Source organism: Scyliorhinus canicula, chromosome 9 (assembly GCF_902713615.1).
Source record: "Scyliorhinus canicula chromosome 9, sScyCan1.1, whole genome shotgun sequence".
NCBI lineage: Eukaryota > Metazoa > Chordata > Chondrichthyes > Carcharhiniformes > Scyliorhinidae > Scyliorhinus > Scyliorhinus canicula.
The window spans coordinates 119,023,515-119,045,019 of record NC_052154.1 but is presented as its reverse complement, the minus strand read 5'-3'; the positions used below and the strand labels follow the sequence as shown (position 1 = coordinate 119,045,019).

At 45.0% G+C, this 21,505-nt stretch overlaps 1 protein-coding gene across 2 annotated transcripts in view; it reads left to right on the top strand.

Annotated features, from left to right (window-relative positions):
* Positions 1-21,505, top strand: part of LOC119971634 (plakophilin-3-like) — an 82,289-nt gene that overhangs the window by 21,303 nt on the left and 39,481 nt on the right. Inside the window, exons 1-4 of one of the 2 annotated variants that reach the window (XM_038807458.1) lie at positions 6,468-6,918; positions 13,362-13,441; positions 15,817-16,631; positions 20,031-20,154. In XM_038807458.1, coding sequence (XP_038663386.1) covers positions 6,690-6,918; positions 13,362-13,441; positions 15,817-16,631; positions 20,031-20,154 — 1,248 coding nt within the window. In that variant the 5' untranslated portion in view covers positions 6,468-6,689. Of the gene's footprint in view, positions 1-6,467; positions 6,919-13,361; positions 13,442-15,816; positions 16,632-20,030; positions 20,155-21,505 lie in introns of those variants that run through there. The other variant, XM_038807459.1, reaches the window with a different exon arrangement.

Sequence of the window (21,505 nt, the reverse complement as noted above, 5' to 3'; positions counted from 1 at the left end):
ATGAATTGGGGGCAGCACGGTAGCATGGTGGTTAGCATAAATGCTTCACAGCTCCAGGGTCCCAGGTTCGATTCCCGGCTGGGTCACTGTCTGTGCGGAGTCTGCACGTCCTCCCCGTGTGTGCGTGGGTTTCCTCCGGGTGCTCCGGTTTCCTCCCACAGTCCAAAGATGTGCGGGTTAGGTGGATTGGCCATGCTAAATTGCCCGTAGTGTCCTAAAAAGTAAGGTTAAAGGGGGGGTTGTTGGGTTACGGGTATAGGGTGGATACGTGGGTTTGAGTAGGGTGATCATTGCTCGGCACAACATCGAGGGCCGAAGGGCCTGTTCTGTGCTGTACTGTTCTATGTTCTATATATTGTGAATAGCTGGGGTCCCAGCACCGATCCTTGTAGCACCCCACTAGTTACTGCCTGCCAATTTGAAAAGGAGCCATTAATCCCGACTCTTTGTTTCCTCTCTGCCAACCAGTTTTCTATCCACCTCAATACATTTCCCCCAATCCCATGTGCTTTCATTTTGCACAATAATGTCTTGTGCGGGACTTTGTCAAACACCTTCTGAAAGTCCAAATATACCATATCGACTGGCTCCCCTTTGTCAACTATACTGGTTACATCTTCAAAGAATTCCAACATATTTGTCAAGCATGATTTTCCCTTCATAAATTCATGCTGACTGCTTGATCCTGCCACTGCTTTCTAAGTGTTCCGCTATAAAGTCCTTGATAATGGATTCAAGCATTTTCCCCACTACCGATGTTAGGCTTACTGGTCTATAATTCCCTGCTTTCTCTCTACCTCCCTTCTTGAATATCGGAGTGACGTGAGCTACCCTCCAATCTGCAGGGACAGTTCCAGAGTCTATAGAATTCCGGAAGAAGACCACCAATGCATCCACTATTTCCAGAGCCATCTCCTTAAGCAGATTCTCAGGCCCTGGGGATTTATCCGCCTTCAATCCTAATATCCTTTCTCACTACTGTGTTAATTTCCTCTTTAACCAGCAGTGCCACACCACCACCTTTTCTTTCATGCCTGTCCTTCCTAAATATTGAAAACCCTGGGACATTCAGTTCCTATCCCTGTTCACCCTGCAGCCATGCCTCTGTAATCCCAATTATATTATACCCTTCAAGGCACAGAGCCTTTAAGTTTGTCTTTTTCACAATGTTTGTCTTGCTCCCAATATTTTTCTCATTGCCCTGTTTGAATTTTGCCCTTGGTTTCTCCATCTATCACTTTTCTTCTTCACTTTTCTACCTTTTGCTTTTGTCCTTGCTCCCTCTTTCTCTGACTCCTTGCATAGGTTCCCATCCCCCTGGCATATTAGTTTAAACCCTCCCCAACCGCTCTAGCAAATAGGACATCAGTCCCAGGTGTAACCCGCCCAGTTTGTACAGGACCCATCTCCCCCAGAACTGGTCCCAGTGCCCCAGGAGTCTGAAACCCTGCCCCTGACACCATCTCTTCAGCCACATATTCATTCATCCTGTCATTTATACTCTGATTAGCACGTGGCACCTGTAGTAATCCTGAGATCACTACCTTGAGGTTGGATTTCTTAACCTTCTTCCTAATTCCTAGTATTCTGCTTTAAGGACCTCATCCCTTTTTTTTAACCAATGTCATTTGTACAGATGTGTCCCACGGCCACTGGCTGTTTACCCTTCCCCTCCAAAACGTCCTGTACCCGCTCCAAGACATCCTTGACCCTAGCAAAAGAGGGGCAACATACGATCCTGGAGTCTCGTTTGCGGCCACAGCTTGATGAAAGAAATCCGTTTTAAGGCATTTCTCAAAGGAAGAAAGCAAGGTGGAGAGTATTGAAGAGGGCATTCCTAGGCAAGTGAAGACTTGACCACCAATGATTGGGAGATTATAATTAGGGATGTTCAGGTCACCGGAATTAGAAAACCACAGGTGGGTTTGGGGCTGGAGGAGATTACAGAGATGGGGATGAGCAAAGCAATGAAGGGATTTGAAAGTTAGGAGAAGAAATTTAAAGTCAAGATGTTGCTTGATTAAGAGTCAAATAATAGAGGGGCGATAGGTGAATTAACTTGTTGCAAGTTAAGACACAGGCAGAGGAGTTTTGGGTGATCTCAAGTATAGTAGAATGTTGGCGACCCACCAGGAGTGTTTTGGACTAGCCAAGTCTGGAGGTAACTACAGCGTGATTGAGGGCTCTGTGGCAGATGAGCTGAGGTTGGAGAAGTCGGGTGATGTTACAGAGATGGAAGTAGTTTGTCTTTGTAACATGTAAAGATGATGAGCTCACCTCAAGTTCAAATGTGACACAAGGTTGCAAACAGTTTGACTTAATTTCGGACTGTTGGCAAGGAGAGGGATGGAGTCAGTAGCTTAGGAAAGGAGCTTGGAGCAGAGCCTGCTTCAATGATTGCTTCAGTCTGCCCAATGATTAACTGGGACAAATTTCTGCCCATCCAATATTGGATGTTGGACTTGCAGCCTGATAATTTAGCAATAGTAGGGGAGCTGAGAGAGTTGTTGGTGAGACACTGTTGGGTGTCATCAGTGCACATGTGAAAACTTTCAGATGATGTCACCGTGGAGCAACATCTAGATGCAACTCAAGACAGGGCCACAGCTAGATCCTTGAGGGAGTGGGGAAAATAAACCATTGCAATGGTTCTCTGACTATGATTTGATGGATAAGAATGGAAGCCAGTGAGGGAAGCCTAACTCAGCTGAGTGACATTTAGAGGCATTGGAAGAGAATGGTGTGGTCAGCAATGGCAAAGGCTGCAGATAGGTCAAGAAGGATGAAGATGGAAAGTTTACCTTTGTCACGTCCACATAGGATGATATTTGAAACTTTGATAAGCGCTGTTTTGATACTGTGATCGGCGGACACCTGAGTTTTGGGATCAAACATGGAGCTGCAAAAAGGATGGGATCAGATTTGTGAGGTGACAGCATATTGAAGATCTTTGAAGAGAAAAGAGAGTTTAGAGATGAAATGGTTGTTTGTAAGGACAGTGGGGCCAAGGGTTAGTTTTTTGAGGATTGAGGTGATGATGGTGCTGTAAAAATGCAAATTCTTTCACTTTTTTCCAATTAAGGGGCAATTTAGGGTAGCCAATCCACCTATCCTGCACATCGTTTGGGTTTTGGGGGTGAGACCCACGCAGACATGGGGAGAATGTGCAAACTCTGCACGGACAATGACCCGGGGCCGGGATCGAACCCGAGTCCTCGGCACCTTGAGGCAGCAGTGCTGACCACTGCACCACCGTGCCACACTTGCAGAGCAGTAGTTAACAAAACAAACAGAAAACTGAATATATTGCTCAATTTTTAACAAGTTGTAATGTCAAAGCCCTAAATTGTATGCTTGTTTAGGGTATGGAGGTAGGAAGGAAAGTGGTATTGAGGCCACAATGAGGTCAGCCATGACCTTATCGAATGGCGAAGCAAGCTGTTGAGGCTGATTGGCTTACTCCTGCTCTGAAATTGTATGTTTATAGTTTTATGTTCAGGTCACATATTGCTCAGAGGATTTACTCTGGGATGGCATGGTGGTGCAGTGGTTAGCAATTCTACCTATGGTGCTGAGGACCTGGGTTCGATCCCAACCCCGGTCAATGTCAGTGTGGAGTTTGCACATTCTCCCCATGTCTCCGTGGGTCTCACCCTCACAACCCAAAGATGTGCAGGTTGATGGAATGGCCACGCTAAATAGTCCCTTAATTGGAAAAAAATAATTATGTACTCTAAATTGATTTTTTTTTAAAAGAGGATTTACTCTGGTTGTCGAGACACAAGGAAATTAGTTAGGCTTCTATCACAAAGTACAGAAGGAAAATGGAACAGAGAGGAGTGTAAAAAAACATTGTTCTCTGTAAGGACAATAGAATGAAAATGATGGTATTACAAATTGTTCCCAAAGCAAGAAGAAAATAGAAATGGTGAAAGTCAAAAGACAGAGATGATGTTATCCCAAGACTTGCAAACAGAACAATGAAACTGTGATTAATCAAATACTCTGCGGGTTCTCTCAGAACACGCAATGATAATTAGTGTTGAACTGAAAGATCAGAATGCATTTGCTCATCTAACTCACTCTTCCATAGAAACAAATCTACAATCTCCATCTTCCACCACAGAGTCTGACTGCCTTTTGAGTCTTGAGTTTTCCTCCGTACTACTATATCCTAGGTTATTCCAGTGATTATTCCAGTATGGAGAATTGCTCCCCAGATTACTCCTGAACTTGTCATTTATCAATTTGATTTAATATTTCCTTATCCTGCAGTTACATTTTAATTTGTAAAAATGTTCTGGATTAATGGCTTCTATTATGCTTAGTATCCTAAAATGCCCTAATATCCCCTGTTGGGAGGTCTTGTGACGCAGTGCACCCATCTCTAGGCCAGAAGCTCCGGGTTTGAATCCAACACCAGGACTTGTTAACCATGGAAAGAGTGTTCATAACATGGTTCAATAGGCTGATAATCTTGCCACATTATTCCCCAAAGGGAAAACACTGTGGGCGGGATTTACCGGCAGTTCACGCCAGTGGGACATTCCGGTCCCACACCAGCGCATGGATTTCTTGGTGACGAGGGGTGCAGCCAATGGGAAATTCCATTGACAACAGCAGAGCAGGTAGATCCTGCTGGCAGGCAGCTTCCATCGCTGAAAAAAATAGGGGATACATGAACATGTTAAGAAACAAGGACATTGCACTGTATGTTCTGTTGCTTTAATTCTTTCCCAAGTCCTGATCTATACATTTAGATGTTTCAGCAGCAACCATTCATTATTTCCATCAGAAATCTTGCTGGTTTCTATATACTGGCCAGGACAGCCTTACTTTTCCCCTAAGTTCCATACTGAGCTCTTCCTAGTTCTCATCTCCTGCATCCATACCACATTACATACAGGTCTTCTCAAGATGTGACCCCAACATATCGCTTGCTATTCATCTGGCAACTGTTGTACTTTATTCATTCATTTCATTGTATTCACCTGGAATCTTCCCTCTCTCCTCATGGTTCCAATACTAATTTAGTATCTTTTCAGACCTTTCTTGTATCAGTTCTCACCTGACTTATGGTCAGGTACACTGCGTCACCCCCACCCCCACCCCCAAATCCTTGATGCATTACCTGACCTGCCTGCCGGTTTGGGTAAACAAGCAAAGGCTTTTTTCATCACTGCACTCCCACCTCTCCAACTCACTGTGTCCTTTTGTCCTTTTTTCTGCTCTCATTTTGTAAAATATTAGCTCTTTTTTACACCTCTTCACAGGGAGTGGGATCACAAAGAAAAATAAAGGCTTGTATTTGTAGAGGCTTTCACAATCTCAGAATATCCCAAAGCCCTTTACAGTCAACTGAGTACATTTGCAGTGTGAACACTGTTGTTTTGTCAAATAATCTGTTCTAATATTGGCTGGAAGATAAATATTATCAAGATCAAGTCACTATCAATCCCCTCAAATATGGGAGGACAACAAATGCAGCTCTGATTGTAGCAACAGGTAGATCGTACCTAGCTCAGACTGTAATTAAATGCCAGTGATTTCCAAGTGCCAACCTGTTATTGCTGGAATGCTTGAATTATGGAAATGAAGAACTTATGCTCCCTTCCTCACTCAAAAAGCTCTTCAGAAACACCATTACAAAGGACACAATTATTTTTATTTTTTATTTTTTAAAAAATACTTTAAAAAAAAAATTTAGATTACCCAATTATTTTTTCCAATTAAGGGGCAATTTAGCGTGGCCAATCCACCTACTCTGCACATTTTTTGGGTTGTGGGGGCAAAACCCACGCAGACACGGGGAGAATGTGCAAACTCCACACGGACAGTGACCCAGAGCCGGGATTCGAACCTGGGACCTCAGCGCCGTGAGGCAGCTGTGCTAACCACTAGGCCACCGTGCTGCCCTTAAAGGACACAATTATAAAGGAGCAACGAAAAAGGCTTTAAAAGAAACTAAAAATGTATAAAATTAAGCAATGCTGTAGAAATGAATGGGGCGAGGGTGATTTTAGTCTGCTGTCCCCAACCTCAAAAATAAACCAAGCACTCAAATTATGCCCGAAATTTGACTGACCAAATTTTGTGTCGCTTAATGCAATCGGAGAAGACCAAAACCTGAATGCAAAAGCCAGAATGTAATGCTGGAAAATACACTCTGGGAGGGGGGGGGGGGGGGGGGTCGGTTAGCTCAGTTGGCTGGTTTGTCATGGAAAGCAGTGCCACAGGTTCAATGCCCGTACACCAGTTCAGGTTATCTATGAAGGCCCCTGTCTCCTCAACCTTACCCCCTCACCTTAGATGTGGTGACCCTCAGGTTAAATCACCACCAGTCAATTCTCTCTCAAAAGAGGAGAGCAGCGACATTTACTCCCCACTCGCACTGGCGAATGATGTGTCTCCACCAGGAGGCAGGAGGCTGACTCACCTGAGGGAAGGTGGGGTTGGAAGGCAGGGCAGGGCGGGGCGACTCTCCAGCCTCTTTCCTGGTGTCACCTCCACCTCCGCCTCGCCAACGACGAGCTTTAAGGTGACGGGCAGCCGAGGAGTTCAGAGCACTGAGGTGGTCGGGTGGATCCTGAGGTGGGGCGACTTCAGAATCCCCCTCACACATGGACTGATCACACAAATAGAGAGAGCGAGATAGATTTATCCGGTAATTGTAAAGGTAAATTGTAAAGATGAACGTGACGCACGAGAATTATTTCCTCAAGTCCGCCTTGCCCTCGGACGCCCCGGTCTCCACCCTGGCCATGCCCTCGGACACGGAGTTGGACCACAGGAACGGCTACCAGCAGCGGACTCAGCAGCAGAACATGAGGGTCCAGGAGCAGGTCCGCACTATGCTCAAGAGCAGCGGCGGCAGCAGCAGCCGGGCCAGCTCGGTGTACGGAGGCTCCCTCGCTGGAGGTAAAAATTATCTTAAATCAAAACCCTGCGACGCAAATTATCTGTGTGCCCCCCCCCCCCCCCAACTTGTGTCGGGAACTTTCTCCGCCCTCACCCCGAGTGCTGATGTTTTAAGAAGTATTCGTTTCTCTGTTCTACCTTTCCACCTTTAAATCAGCTCCGGTCCAAAGGAGCGTTCTTCCTTTCTATTTAATGCTCCCGATGTGTGTTTGCGGTGTAGATCTGTCCCTACTAATGGCTCTCAGCAGGAATCCCCTTCTAACTCTGAGGGCAAAGTGGGTTAAATCTCCTACTTCTGATGAAACCGAGCGCGAAAACCTGACCGAACTATTCCACCCCCGCAACTGTGGATAATATGTATAGCATAAGAAGGCAACTTTTGGGTGTGGTCCTGCTGTGTAAAGTTCAGGATTATGGGCAGATTCCATCTTGCGTGCCAGGGTGTCAATTGCCGGTTGCGCCGCGAGTTCTGAATCCTTCCTGGGCAGCCTTACTCATATTAGCACGTTGCAGATTCTGTGATGTACATTTTGGATTTCCTATGGCAATGACATTCCATTTTCTTTTTAACATCGCCTGAACTATGTGTTATGATTTGCCAATAGTGACCGTTATTTAAAAATCTAAGTCACAGAACAATATAAATGAAGGAAATTCAAGACACCAAAGCCTGTCCACGTTTGTGTAGATCAATACCACTTTCTATATTTTTACCCTCAGTTCTTTCTCTCGGAAATGTTTTTACTTGCCCCCTTAAAGCCATTTATATGTGTCACATGTGCCTGGTCCATCTTTGTCAAACCCCTTCATAATGGTGGAAATAACAGGTCACCCTGAAGTTATCTCATCCAGAGAAAGCCTTTGTTCACAATTTTAAAATTTGGTCAGCACGGTAGCATAGTGGTTAGCAATGTGACTTCAGAGCACCAGGGTCCCAGGTTCGATTCCCTGCTGGATCACTGTCTGTGCGGGCGGTGTCTGCATGTTCTCCCCGTGTCTGCGTGGGTTTCCTCCAGGTGCTCTGGTTTCCTCCCACAGGCCAGAGATGTGCAGGTTAGGTGTATTGGGCATACTAAATTGCCCTTCGTGTCCAAAACAAAAAGATTAGGAGGGGTTATTGGGTTAGGGGGATAGGGTGGAAGTGAGGGCTTAAGTGGGTTGATGCAGACTTGATGGGCCGAATGGCCTCCTTCTGCACTGTATGTTCTATGTTCTAAAACCCAATTTCAGTACTGACTGGAAATGAAATGAAATGAAAATCGCTTATTGTCACAAGTAGGCTTCAAATGAAGTTACTATGAAAAGCCCCGGTGGCTGTTCGGGGAGGCTGGTACAGGAATTGAACCATGCTGCTGGCCTGCCTGGGTCTGCTTTAAAAGCCAGCTATTTAGCCCTGAAGTTGTGCTTAAATGGTGTGAGGCATGTTCGGATGTATATATGAAAACAAAGGACTGGAAGAGAATCTCTAGTCCACGAAGACAGTTATTTTAGTCAGGGTGCAACTTATGCATGGAATAGATCAACATCTCACATCAATAGTTAAGGTAATTAAAGTTGTGGTAATCAAACTGTTATGTTTATGCAGCTGACTGAAATTCTCTTCTTTTTTGCTACTTTTTTAGCACTAATGGCCCTGTACAGGCCTCAACCTGTTTTTGAAAAAAATTAAACCATCTTTCGATAAACATTGGGATCTTTGAAAATTACATTTTGTATCAACGACATCATAGAGTTACGATATTTTTTACTCTTGAATTTTGCTGTTTTTTAATGTTATCATCTGAAACTCATTATGGATTTTAAGCCATTTAGATATAATGCGGAAAAAAGTTTTTCTGAATTAATATGGAAATCAACAAGTACGTCAGCCTTTTGATGCATTCACTGTGTAACGTAATTCAGTAGTTTACATAAAAGCCACTAAGAAGTATAAATGAACGGAGTTCAAGGCACATTTGTGTAGGTCAATCACATTGTCTACATTAAATTAAAAGTCTTGTCTTTTTTTTATTTAAAAAAAAAAGTATTTTTATTCTCCTTTTTTCACGTTTTCGTTAAATATACACCCACCAACAATAACCAATACAATGGCAATTCCCTGACCAACAACCCCTTTATCCTACTCTTCCCCCAAACAACCCCCAGCATCTGTAAATACAGAACAAGAAAGGAAAAAGAGGAAAACAATCTTGTCTTTAAAAGCCTTGTAATTTTCATTATGCAGTTTTCTGGTAAATACTGGCAAACAATTCTCATTATACAACTTGCATATCTCCATTTGTTTTATATTGGATGTACAGAGTAGGATCTACTTTCTTCACATTAAAATAAACTACGAATTTTCATTTTGACACAAAAGATAAATTCTCGACCAGCAGCAGAACAATGTTTGCCTTGGCCTAGTATTTTGACTCATGATTAGTGACCGATTAACTTTTGAAGCAAGGTCCATGGTCACAAGTGTTTTTCACATTGAGTTCAGGATTGTCTAATGCCATACATTTTGTGATTTTGAAACTCTGCACTGTTATTCAGTTTCATTCAGTTAGTCGAGGTGTGAAGATTAGTTATTTTGAGATAACAGTGGAAACCGCTCTGAGTTACCAACTTCAATACCTCTTTAATCTCTAATTTGTCCCAACTATCAATAATGTTCCTTTATCTGGGGAAATATTTATAATCTCACCAGTATTAAAGAAATCTTGTCAACTAATGTTTGATCCATCCATCCATCCAATTTGGCTTCCATTCCCTCTTTGATGTCCATACAATATGGAGATGTTTCTATAACTGCTGGAATCTGAAACCAAAACAGGAAATGCTGGGCAATCTGTGGAGGGAGAACTGAGCTAAGGTTTGGAGTCTGAGAGTGACTCTGTCAAAGATGATTCTCCCTGGCCCCTATTTTCCACCTTTGGGTGCAGTATACTAGGTTATATACCCTTTTTCTCCTCAAATCCTTGCTATGTTTAACTCGATCCTCTCCTCTTCCAATTCTAGCACATTTTGGGGTACATATAAACTGTTGTTACTTGCCCTTCTCCAGAAACCTGCTTGCTTTGAAAAGCTAAGCGTGACATTATCTATAATGTCTTTTTATTTATCTAGCTTAATCTTTTGGGATTGCATGGTCACACCTTAATATAACTTATGTTTAAAATTTCTAATGCTGAACTCCATTTAGAGGGGTCAAATTCACAAAGCAACATGTCTTGCGTGAGTAGATGAGGTCAACTTGTGGAAAATCAGCAATAATTTTACGCTTGTTACTCCTACAACAATTATTTTCATTTGAACTCAACAGGGGTCATTACCAAGCATAATCATGCAATTAAATAACCCATTGCCATAAAATAAATACCGGTTCCCCTATTGAGTATTCTTTCAGGCTATATAAATCTCCTTGTATTCCCCTTCCTCAGTACAACTTGTTTCCTTACTCTTTTGGTTTTGCTTCAGATAGTTCTTGGAATCATACTTGGCACTTTGTGGGTGGCACGGTGGCACAGTGGTTAGCACAGCTGCCTCACTGTACCAAGGAGTCTGGTTCGCTCCCAGCTCCGGGTCACTGTCCACATGGAGTTTACACATTGTCCCCCTGTCCGTGTGGGTCTCACCGACAGTCCAAAGTGCAGGGTAGGTGTCTTGGCCAGGCTAAAATTGCCCCTTTAATTGGAAAAAAAAACGTGGCACTTCACTAGACTTGCTTTTTAAAAAATAATCTTTATTGTCACAAGTAGACTTACATTTAACAGTGCAATGAAGTTACTGTGAAACGCCCCTAGTCGCCACATTCCAGCACCTGCTCGGGTACACAAGAGGGAGAATTAAGAATATCCAAATTACCTAACAGCACGTCTTTCGGGACTTGTGGAAGGAAACCGTAGCACCCGGAGGAAATCCACGCAGACACAGGGAGAATGTGCAGACTCTGTACCGATAGTGACCCAAGCAGGAATCTAACCTGGGACCCTGGCGCTGTGAAGCAACATTGCTAACCACTGTGCTACCAGATAGTTCTTGGAATCATAATTGGCACTTCGTAAGACTTGCTGTTTAGGCAAGTAGCATACTAGTTTTATTTGTTCAAATGTTACTGATCTTAACTAGCAAATTATTTTTAAAGCATAATAGCCTAGAAGCCAAATGGATTTTTGATAAAATTGACTTACCAACATCATGTGACTGGGTGTTGTGTTTGTGTTAATTGTTATGAATATTCAACATAATTAGAAATAAAATACTTCAGAATGATACTACATTGTGAGCAGTCAGCTATAATGCTTTGGGCAGAATCTTCTGGTCCACCAGCAAAAGGAAGCTAAGCTCGTGGAGGAACTTCATTTGTTATGAGGCCAGAAATCAGTTTCCAGACGATGGGGTAAATGTGAGCAATTATGCTCCCGGGACTTTAAAGTAGGCTCAAACTTATAAACAAACAATGCATGCTCATTCAAAGCCCAGCTCACCAGAATTAAGTTGTTCCCCGTCAGCGAGGAAATTCCAACGCTCACATTCATGGCTGCCTATAAGTGTCGTGCACTTGGCAATGTAGACATTTTGCGTGATTAACTGGTGCGTTGCCACTGCTTTGCCCTCTTTGGGGTGCATCTGTAAATTCCAGCCTAAGCTTCAGACTGAGTGGTGACAGTGCAAGTTGCAAGAAAGGGTTAATGGGGAAGAGTGAATAGTGGCTGGACAAAAGTAGAAGGGACAGCGTGGGCTGTCCGGGGAGGGGCAGTGTAAGCTGTCCGAGTGCCCTTTAAATATAGTGCCAAGACTTTTGACCCCATTAAATAATGCCCTGTGAAAGTCATTCCCAGTTCTGCTCCTGCCACGAAACCTAGACTCTAGAATGGAAGATTCTAGCCAAATCTTTTTTTAGGTATTTCTTCGGCCTTTGTCCACCTGCCAGTACAATGATTTATGTTGTCCTTTAAATCATTTATAATATTTCTCCATCTTTTTGTAATTACGGAACCATAACTAGATGCCCATACTTAATGAAGACTGCCGATCGCTTCCTTGGACTTAATTTTTCTATATGTGCTAGTTTGACATTGAATGCTATGGAATTCTTTAAATGGTTAATAATTAATTGTAAGTTTTGTTTTGCGCTTTGGTGGCAATGAGGAATAGTTGACTAAGCAGCAAATGTTTTTGAAACCTCACGAGGTGGTGCTTGAGGGACCCCCCAGTGTAACACTGAGACATACATAGAACATAGAACATAGAACAGTACAGCACAGAACAGGCCCTTCGGCCCTCAATGTTGTGCCGAGCCATGATCACCCTACTCAAACCCACGTATCCACCCTATACCCGTAACCCAACAACCCCCCCCCCCTTAACCTTACTTTTATTAGGACACTACGGGCAATTTAGCATGGCCAATCCACCTAACCCGCACATCTTTGGACTGTGGGAGGAAACCGGAGCACCCGGAGGAAACCCACGCACACAGGGGGAGGACGTGCAGACTCCACACAGACAGTGACCCAGCTGGGAATCGAACCTGGGACCCTGGAGCTGTGAAGCATTTATGCTAACCACCATGCTACCCTGCTGCCCCAACAGACAAGCGAATCCCTGATTTGGGACTCGGCTCTGTGCTGGAATAGCTAATATTAGTCAGGTGCACCACCCTGGGCTGATGAGAAAATCAGTGTGCGTTCCTGCTTCTAATTGCCGGTCTGAGATTCCTGTTGCAAGGCATGTTGACGGGTGTGAACACCATCAGACTCTTACTGTCAAGAAGCAGGTGTATCCATGGAGGCCTGTCTGGCGAGGTCTGTCTGGCAAGCTGTGTCGAAGTCTATGATGCTCATTATAGAATGGCCCATTGATGTTCAAACATTGAAGTTCCACAAGGCTTTCCTGCTCCCCCATCATACATTTACAGATATACAAACAGAATGCGCTGGAAAATTTAGCAGTTCTGACAGCATCTCTGGAGAGGGAAGATGGAGTTGGATGGGATATTCTAGCCAGCCTGCCGCAGGGATTGCCTGGTATCGCCAAAATTCAATCCTGCTGTCACAACCAGGCTAACATTTTGAGTCCAATATGACTGCTTTGGAGCTGAGTTTTTCCAGCATTTTCTGTTTTTATCACTGATCTCCAGCACCTGCAGTAGTTCGCTTTTATTGTCATGAATTTGCGGATGATCTGCGGCAACCCCGGAGTGAACAGCTGTTTAGATAATTTCTGCCAGAAGGTATGATGTGAGAGTGGGACCGTCACTAAGATTATTGGCAGCAATGTCTAGTCTCTTTGCTGAAGGATAGTTACTTCAGCAAGGTGTCAAAGGCCTTCCCAGGTAATTATAATAACACGTGGCAGAGTAAGCACACTCGGGCAAGGGGTAAGAAATTGGCAAGGAATTTTTTTTAACGTGATTCAAATGAATTTTTTGCCTTTTTATATTGCAACCCAATCTTTAGGAATGATGAGATATCCAACATCTACCATGCCAAACTTCAGCTCCAAGTCTCAAGCTTTTATAACAGATAAAAAGTACTTGGTGAGTATATATGATCTTCTGTGTTGTAATAACTTGAGATGTTTACTTTCTGCCAACCATGCCCGTGCTTTCGTGAGCAGCCTGGCAGCTCAAACTCAACCAGGATTGCAATGGAGTCACGAGTTGGTCTCCACATTCCTTAGTGGGGAGGGGAGCGGGGAGGGTGGAGAGAGAGCGAGAGGGGAGAGCAGGAGCTATAGTTTTCTCAGGGTGGAATTTAACTTCGTGCAGCTGAAAATATTATGTTGTCTGTAAAAACAAGAGCCATGGAGTGATAGGTTCTAAACACTGTCTGGAGTGACAGGTTCTAAACACTGCCTATCAAACATTTAGAAACTGCTGTCCCTTCAGGGATTACAGCATGTACGCACAATGCAAATTGTCTGCATACAGCACATTTACACATAATTTGAAATTCTTGTGCATGAATGATGTTGAACTATTCAGTTATTTGAATTGTGCAGCTTTGGGCTGAGAAAAGGCATTCTTCATGCATTGGGCTTGCCTCATTCACATTTTAGGGTGGATCCCAAAACACCAGAGCCACCAGGGACGAGATCTGTACACATGCCGGTTTTCAAAAGTTGTTAATGTGACTGTGCAGTTGACCTAGTTGTCTTGATGACTTTCCTAATCAGGCCATGAATGTTTGACAATGAAGTGGCCATTTTAATGTGTAGGCACTGCTGCTGAAGATCCCTTGATTTGGTCCATGTTGAGTAAGCTGATTCCAGCCAACAGAGCAACTGGGTCATTGTAGTTGGCCTCAGCACCCATGAGGAAGAAAAGGCCAAAGCTCCCACTGCTTCAGATGGTAGGCTCCAGTTGGAATACTTATTTCCCTGAATAGACTGGACTTTTCAATGCAGATCAATCATGATCTAATTAAAAGGTGGAATGGGCTCGAGGAACTGAATGGGCTCAAGGAACTGAATGACTTAGTCCTGTTCCTTAATTGGTAACTTGTAGCAAGGAGCAATCTTCATGGATTGGGAAATCATGGGCTTGGGTAACAAACCTCCTACAAAGGTTGCTAGTCAAGTCTCCCTGTAAACGCTGCTTTTTGACAGAAGATACAGTTCTGGGGATCAGTACTATGGTATGTGGTCTTTTCCATCTAACATAGGAAGGATACAAAAGCAATGGGGGAAGTGTAGTGCAAATTCACGATTTTGTTTTTAAACCAGGGATGGAAGTTCACAATTCTGAAGAGACATTGGAAAGAACTCTTCTTCACTAAATCTGGGAAAGTTAAAGTTTAATCTGGTAGATTAATGAGAAATTGATCTCGCTGGTTGGCAAATGTGATCAATTTGCGACAAATCATTTCTCATGCATTTCGGACAGGAGATTTGAAAAATTTCTAACATTCAAATATCTTGCGACGAGCTATTGTTTTTAATAAAAGTAAATTAAATCAATTTTTGGAAGAGAGAATTATTAAAGGAGGTGGAGGATTAGCAGATGAGTGGGATTACACTCAATGGTCTGTACAAAATTAATTGGTGTAGATTTGATGGGCAGAGGTGCCTGGCCAGAATTTTATGCTCTCATTTGCAGTGGGCATGAATGGCATCCTGGGCACAGGGCCCAAATCGTCAGTCCCAGTTTTACATTGGTGGGATTTCTCATTGAATTCTTTTTTTTCCCCAACCAGTGAGATAATGGAAATCCCGATGTTCAACGTCAGGAAGCTCATTACAATAAATTTTACATCAAATTGTCAGACACCTATGCCTGATAATCCCCCCCCCCCACCCGTTACATAATCCATTGATGTCAGCGCGAATTATGACAGACCTCCCCATAGTGTGCGCCTGGTGAGCATAACACACCACAGGAGTTCAGCTGATTGCGTTGCTGAAGGGAAAAAGGGTCATGCCTGGGCATTGCCCACTGGCACTGGCTGGGCAGCATCGGGGGAGGGGTCTGTTGTGTCGTGTGTGTGGGGGGGGGGTGGTTTCTATTGTTCGATTGATACCCTTATCTTTTTAAAACTAAGATGCTGGTTGAGGCTGCCCCATCAGCGTTACGTCATAGGACCCACCCTTTCAATTTTTTGGCTATTAGTTGAATATGGCAATTGGTTGAGAACAGGGCAAAGCTGCACCACAAAGTCCACCACAGTCAAACAGCCTGCCAACCTTCATGGTCTGTGCTTACCCATGAGGAATCGCCTCCTGGACAAGATACTGCAGAGCTGCCAACAACTGTAAAATCAAAGCCCAACACAAAGTTAGTACCTTAGAGGGGTGTGGAGTGGGGAAGTGACTTAATCATCAAACAATTATGCACTTGATAATTGAATTTTATTCCTCTGATTTTGTTGTGCTTTGCTTAATAAGAGGTGTTTCAGAGTATTGTTTTTCCCTCAGACTATCCAGCCACCTGGGTACAAACAGGCGAGCAGTCAAAACTGGTCATCTCGCTCGGCTGTGGGAGATTTTGCCTTTAAAGGCACAACTGCAGCAAATCAATACAGCAAATCAAGAGAGGAGAGTAACACTCACTACAGGCCTGCTTTCATTCACCAGACTGCCTCCAGACCAAGGTCTTATCATCAGTCTACAAGTTACAGATATGTCAACCAAGCACAGCTGGATCCGCTTGACATTGATAACCTGTCCATAAGCTCAATGCAATTGCCTGGGAAACATACTCAGAACTTGAGGAAAAAGTCTTGGTCTGGAAGACAAACGAATGGACAAGCCATGTACCAAAGAGCAGATGATGGTGAGATGAGTTTAACTTTGGATCAGGTTGATAATGGCTATTTATCTTCTGGGGGTAATGACTATAGCAGCAACTACACGACGAGCTACGTGATGAGTCAACCTCCAAGCAAGCGATTGAGTAACATGAACATTGGTGGCTCTGTGAAAAGCCTACCACGGTCAGTAAGTGGCTCAATGAGCATGACTGGTTTTGAAGCGGAAGGGATGGAAGAGACGCCTGTCCGTCGAACAATCAGACCCCCAGCCCAGCGCACACTGCAGAGAGTCCTGCAAACCAGTAAAGCAGCTCGAGAAAGAATGTCTTCAGGTTCCCGCTCAGCATCTGACATGGTGACAATGCAACGCACTGCATCCCTTCGCAGCTTGGGCAAAGTAGATGCTGGCGTCCAAGAATTGGAAAACCTGCAAGCGCAAAATTTGCAAACAATGCCGCTTGACATGTTCGCAATGGCACAGTAAGTCTGAAATTGATCTTGTGAGTGGGCGTGTACAGGTACAGTGTCACAAAACCAGCAAGCATAGGACCAAGTCCCTGGCAGACTTCGGATCTTGCAAGCTTTCAATAGAAAAAAAAATCAGAACCTTAATTCAATCAGTTGGAGACATGTGAAATCCAGTGAATAAGTTTGGGGGGAAAAAATGTAAAACTGTGAAGAAATAATGTTTGCAAAAATGTTAAATGAGGCTGACTCTTGGGCTGTGCTGGATTCAAAGTGCAGCCATGCGCGTGAAGCCAGGTTGGGTGAGGTATGGGGCTCCTCAGGCCACTCTAAGCATGGGAAGCAACCAGTGTGATAAGCTGATAAGAGGGGCAGCACACTATCGCATAATTACATCACCTAGGTGAAATGTTCCAGTAAATTATTTTACTTACTTCATAACAATTGAAGCTGATGCATAGCAGCTTGTTTAAAAAAAATATGTCCAGTTTTCAGATAGCTGGATTTGAGACACTGCACCTGTATTACTAAGCTGGTCGATTTACTGTTGGTGGTGAAAGACATGAATGGGGCATTTTTAAATCTTTCTTTCCTATTGGCTTGCAGTTGAAATAAATACAAAATGCTGGCAATACTCAGCACGTCAATAGTTTAATGTTTCGAGCCCATGATATTTCATATGACCCAATTTCTGGTTGGTTCAGTAGGTATGTCATTTGCAAGTTCAGGACTGTGGAATGGGGAATCTATTACTGTGAATTCTCCCAGATATTCTAAAGCTACTTTTCATTTATTATGAAGCGTGCATTTTGCGTGGCATTTTGGTGAAATTTAGTTCTTTAAAGAGAAGTCAGTCTTTAAAAAGAACTTCCTTGTTTAACATTTAATGCTGCCCCCACCTAAAATGTACCATTAGCCCCTGTAAAACTATCATTCTGTGATTTCATTTATTACTGATTGTTTTCAAAATGAGAACTGAAACAAAGTATATTTCCCATTTTGAATATAGCTCAGAATAAGGCAGTGTACCCGTGCTTGCGGGTATCCCATTGGCAGCTGTTGAGAACAGACAATCCCAATGCTGGCAAGGGTGTGCCGCCAAACAACAAGCAGTTGGAGGACCGGATCCCACCCTTTTTTTTTTTGCATAATCCTTCGTAGATCCTTTTCAAGATGCTGGGTAATAAACTGAGCAGTTTTGCTTTCTACATTATTTGCCGTCTCTCAAGAACTGGAACAAATCCATGGTTCTTTACAACCAAAATATCCAAGTTGTTGCAAAGAGCCTGGCTCAACAACCGACCAGAGGAAGCAGGGTGAAGGGAAAGGGAGGAAGGCATGGGATGTAACATCATGCTATGTCATTCAATCTATTCAGTATTCTTGAGGAATTTATTTGCCAGGTAAAGAGAGATGCCCTCTTTTCCCCTTTGTTTCCAAAATCTGCCATGTTGTGATGCTATCCATTTGCTAACCCAATCTCTGTTACAGTAATGCCATTTTTAGCACGATGTAGAGAAGCCATTTTACTCTCTCGAACTGAATGTTAGTGAGATAACTTACTTCATTGCACTGATGTACAGAATCCTGTCCTGGCTTCAGATGATGGTCTATGATCAGTTAAATGTTCTGTTTAGGGAGATCTTGGATACCTGCAATCAGCCACGGTGCCTCTAGTCTATGAAAGGACAGTGTCTGCTCCTGTTCCTTGATAGCAAGCACACTTTTATGTGACTATGCAGAGAGGAATTAATTAATCTAGCTCCAGGTGTGGCGCTCGCCGAGAGCCCATTTTGGGACTATGGACAATCGATGCATCTTGCAGAATTTTCCCGTCCATTAACTTTTCTAATGAGCCAAAATCCTATCAAGAAGCAAAGATGCCCAAGCAAAGATGTTCACACTCTGCATTCTTTGAGCACAGCTTCACCAAATCTAGCCTTTGAGCACAGCTTCACCAAATCTAGCCTATGGGGTGGGATTCTCCATTTCAGAGACTAAGTGCTGACACCAGGATAGAATTGGTAGACCTCTACAATAGCAAAATTGGCTCCACTCCCAGAGCAATTCGACAACCGTTAATGGGCTAACATCAGCGCCACGTGGAACATGAGCAATTCCAATGAAAAATGGTGTTGGATTCACTAGGGTCAGGATTGACACTCGAGAGGTAGACAAGCTTCAGCCGCATATTAGCACTTGGCTCCTCACACACGCTCATCACAGCCAACTAGATGATGGCATGATCAGTGGCACCCCGGTTTGTGGATGTTGAGCTAGAGACCCTGCTAGATGCCATGGAAGAGCGGCAAGTTACCCTGTACCCTGAGATGGGAAGGAGGTTGCCAGCCACAGCTATACACCACGGGTAGCAGAGGTTATTAGCACCGTGGGCCCCACCGCCAGGACAGGACAGCAGTGCCACAAGAAACTGCACAACTGTCTCAGGTTGGCCAGGGTGAGCAGGCAGCACCGTGCACCTGTCGCTAACCCCTATCCCACACATCGGTATCCCCTAACTAGAGGTAGATCGGAGCCATGGCTGAGGGCATCATTGGCATTTCACAGGTGCTGGTCGTGCTGAGCCAGTCACAGAGGGAGGTGACCAAGTCACTGGGTGATGAGGCACAGTCCCCGAGATAGGTTGTCCACTCCTTGTGCTCCATGGACGTGAGCAATGACACCCTGGTCGAGATAGGAGCGGGCCTGAGGAACTGGCAGCTCCAGGTGGTGGGGGAGCCTCAGGGGTTAGCTCTGCTCGCCCTCTTATCCCAAGGAGTAGCTTAGGTGTCATCGGGCACCCTGAGGGAGGAGGTGGTGATGGGGCCTATGCCGGTGACTCCTGCAGCAGCTGAGCCCATCCAGCCCTGGCTGCCCCAGGAACCAGAAGGACCCCATGGCGTAAAGGTTCAGGGCAATCATCACCTTGACAGCTACCAGGAGAGGGTGTCCTCTCCCATACCCCCATGGTGCCAGATGCACCATGATCTGACAGAAATATTGCACTGTCTACCTGCTCATTAGGAATCTTCGGCATGCCTGGTCCGGAAGGTCCTCTACTGACGGGCGCTGCCGGTACACACAAGGCCTCGTGTGGCACCTCCTTCCCATTACCCTCCCCCAGCCTGTTGGGCGGCTGGCTTTCCATCCCCACTGATTGCTTCCTGCCTCCTGTTCCTCTGAGGCAGGCTCTGCTGCTGGGTCCTCCTCAAACAGCTCTAGCTCGAGTAGCTTAAGTGCATCCCGCAGGGCTGCGGTGGCCAGGATGAAGACCAGCATTCCTGGTTGGAAAATGCAGAGGTGGGTGGTGGGGGTATGGACATGGGGGGGGGGGGGGGGGGGGGAAGAGGGGTGAAGTGGTGGATGAACACATGATATTTCATGAACCTAAACTCTTGATACTGCTTTCTCCAGGAATGAAGAGTTGGACCTGCCGACAGCCGTCAATCTCCTGAGCAGCTTTGATGCTAATAATCAAGTGGTTGGAGCTGGATACATTCAACATAAATGCTACCATGATGCAGATGCTAAAAAGCATGTAAGAGAATTGGGAAAATGGAAGGGTGGGTGGGAGAGGCAGAATAGATAGAAATCATTCCAGAATTTTCCTTGACTTAATTTCACTAATTATCCTGATATACTATGCATTTGTATTAAATTCCAAGTTCTGCTGGATATTCTCTTGCATGTAACAGTGTACCACTATAAGTAGTCAGGGGCTTTGTGTTTAGAGGTTTGCCTACACTATTCAATATTCACTGATAAGATAGTATGACCCAGATGTTACTTCTACAACTAAATTTTGGGAAGACCAAAGGCCCTGGGTGGGATTCTCCGACCCTCCATGCCGGAAATCGGACATGACAGCACTTCCGCGGTCAGCGCGACGGCACTTCTGTGATTCTCCGCTGACCCGCCAGTCGCGTGCGTGGGGTCGATGCGGCACTGGTCGGGGGCCACTGAAAGAGGCTCCCGCGGCGATTCTCCGGGGTCGACCGGCCGAACTCCCGCTGGCGTGGTTTACATCTGGTGGGAACTGGGACCCGTGGCCATAGTGGCAGTCCTGGTGGGGGGCAAGGGGAATCTGACCCTGTGGGGGGGGGGGCCTTAGCGGTGGCCAGGCCTTAGCGGTGGCCAGGCGATCTGGGGGTACCTACCTTACTCCGCCATATCGGCGGCACCTGCGCCGAGGTTGGCCGCCACGCGCATGTGCCGACTCGCTTGCAGCAGCCCTGCACATGCCCGGCTGCCCTGCACATGCGCAGACGCGCAGTCTGGACAGCAGAGCCCCACCAGCAGCCAGAGCTGTGGGACACACGCCGGGGTTCTGCTAGCCCCCTGGAAAATGGAGAATCATTCCAGACTTTTCCTTCGAAAGTCTGTTTTCTGGCAGGCGTGGGGGACTTGCTCCCCAAAACGGAGAATCCCGGCCCCTGTCTTTGGACCCCGCCACAAACTCCATTCCTTTTTTAAAATAAATTTAGAGTACCCAATTAATTTTTTCCAATTAAGGAGCAGTTTAGCATGGCTAATCCACCTACCCTGAACATCTTTGGGTTGTGGGGGGCGAAAGCCACGCAGACACGGGGAGAATGTGCAAACTACACACGGACAGTGACCCAGTGCCGGGAGCGAACCTGGTAGCTCAGTGCCATGATGCAGTATTGCTAACCCCTGCGCCACCGTGCTGCCCAAATTCCAATCCCCTGATCATAACTCTTTCCCTCTTCCCGGCAACTGTTATGTTTGAGCTTGGAATGAATTTCAGATTAAGCATCCACACCGTCACTGCAGCCATTTCCACCTCTATGATACATCCTGGCTCTGCTCCTGTCTCAGCTCATCCTCTGCTGAATCCCTCACTCCTGCTTTTGTTACCCCCTCGGCTT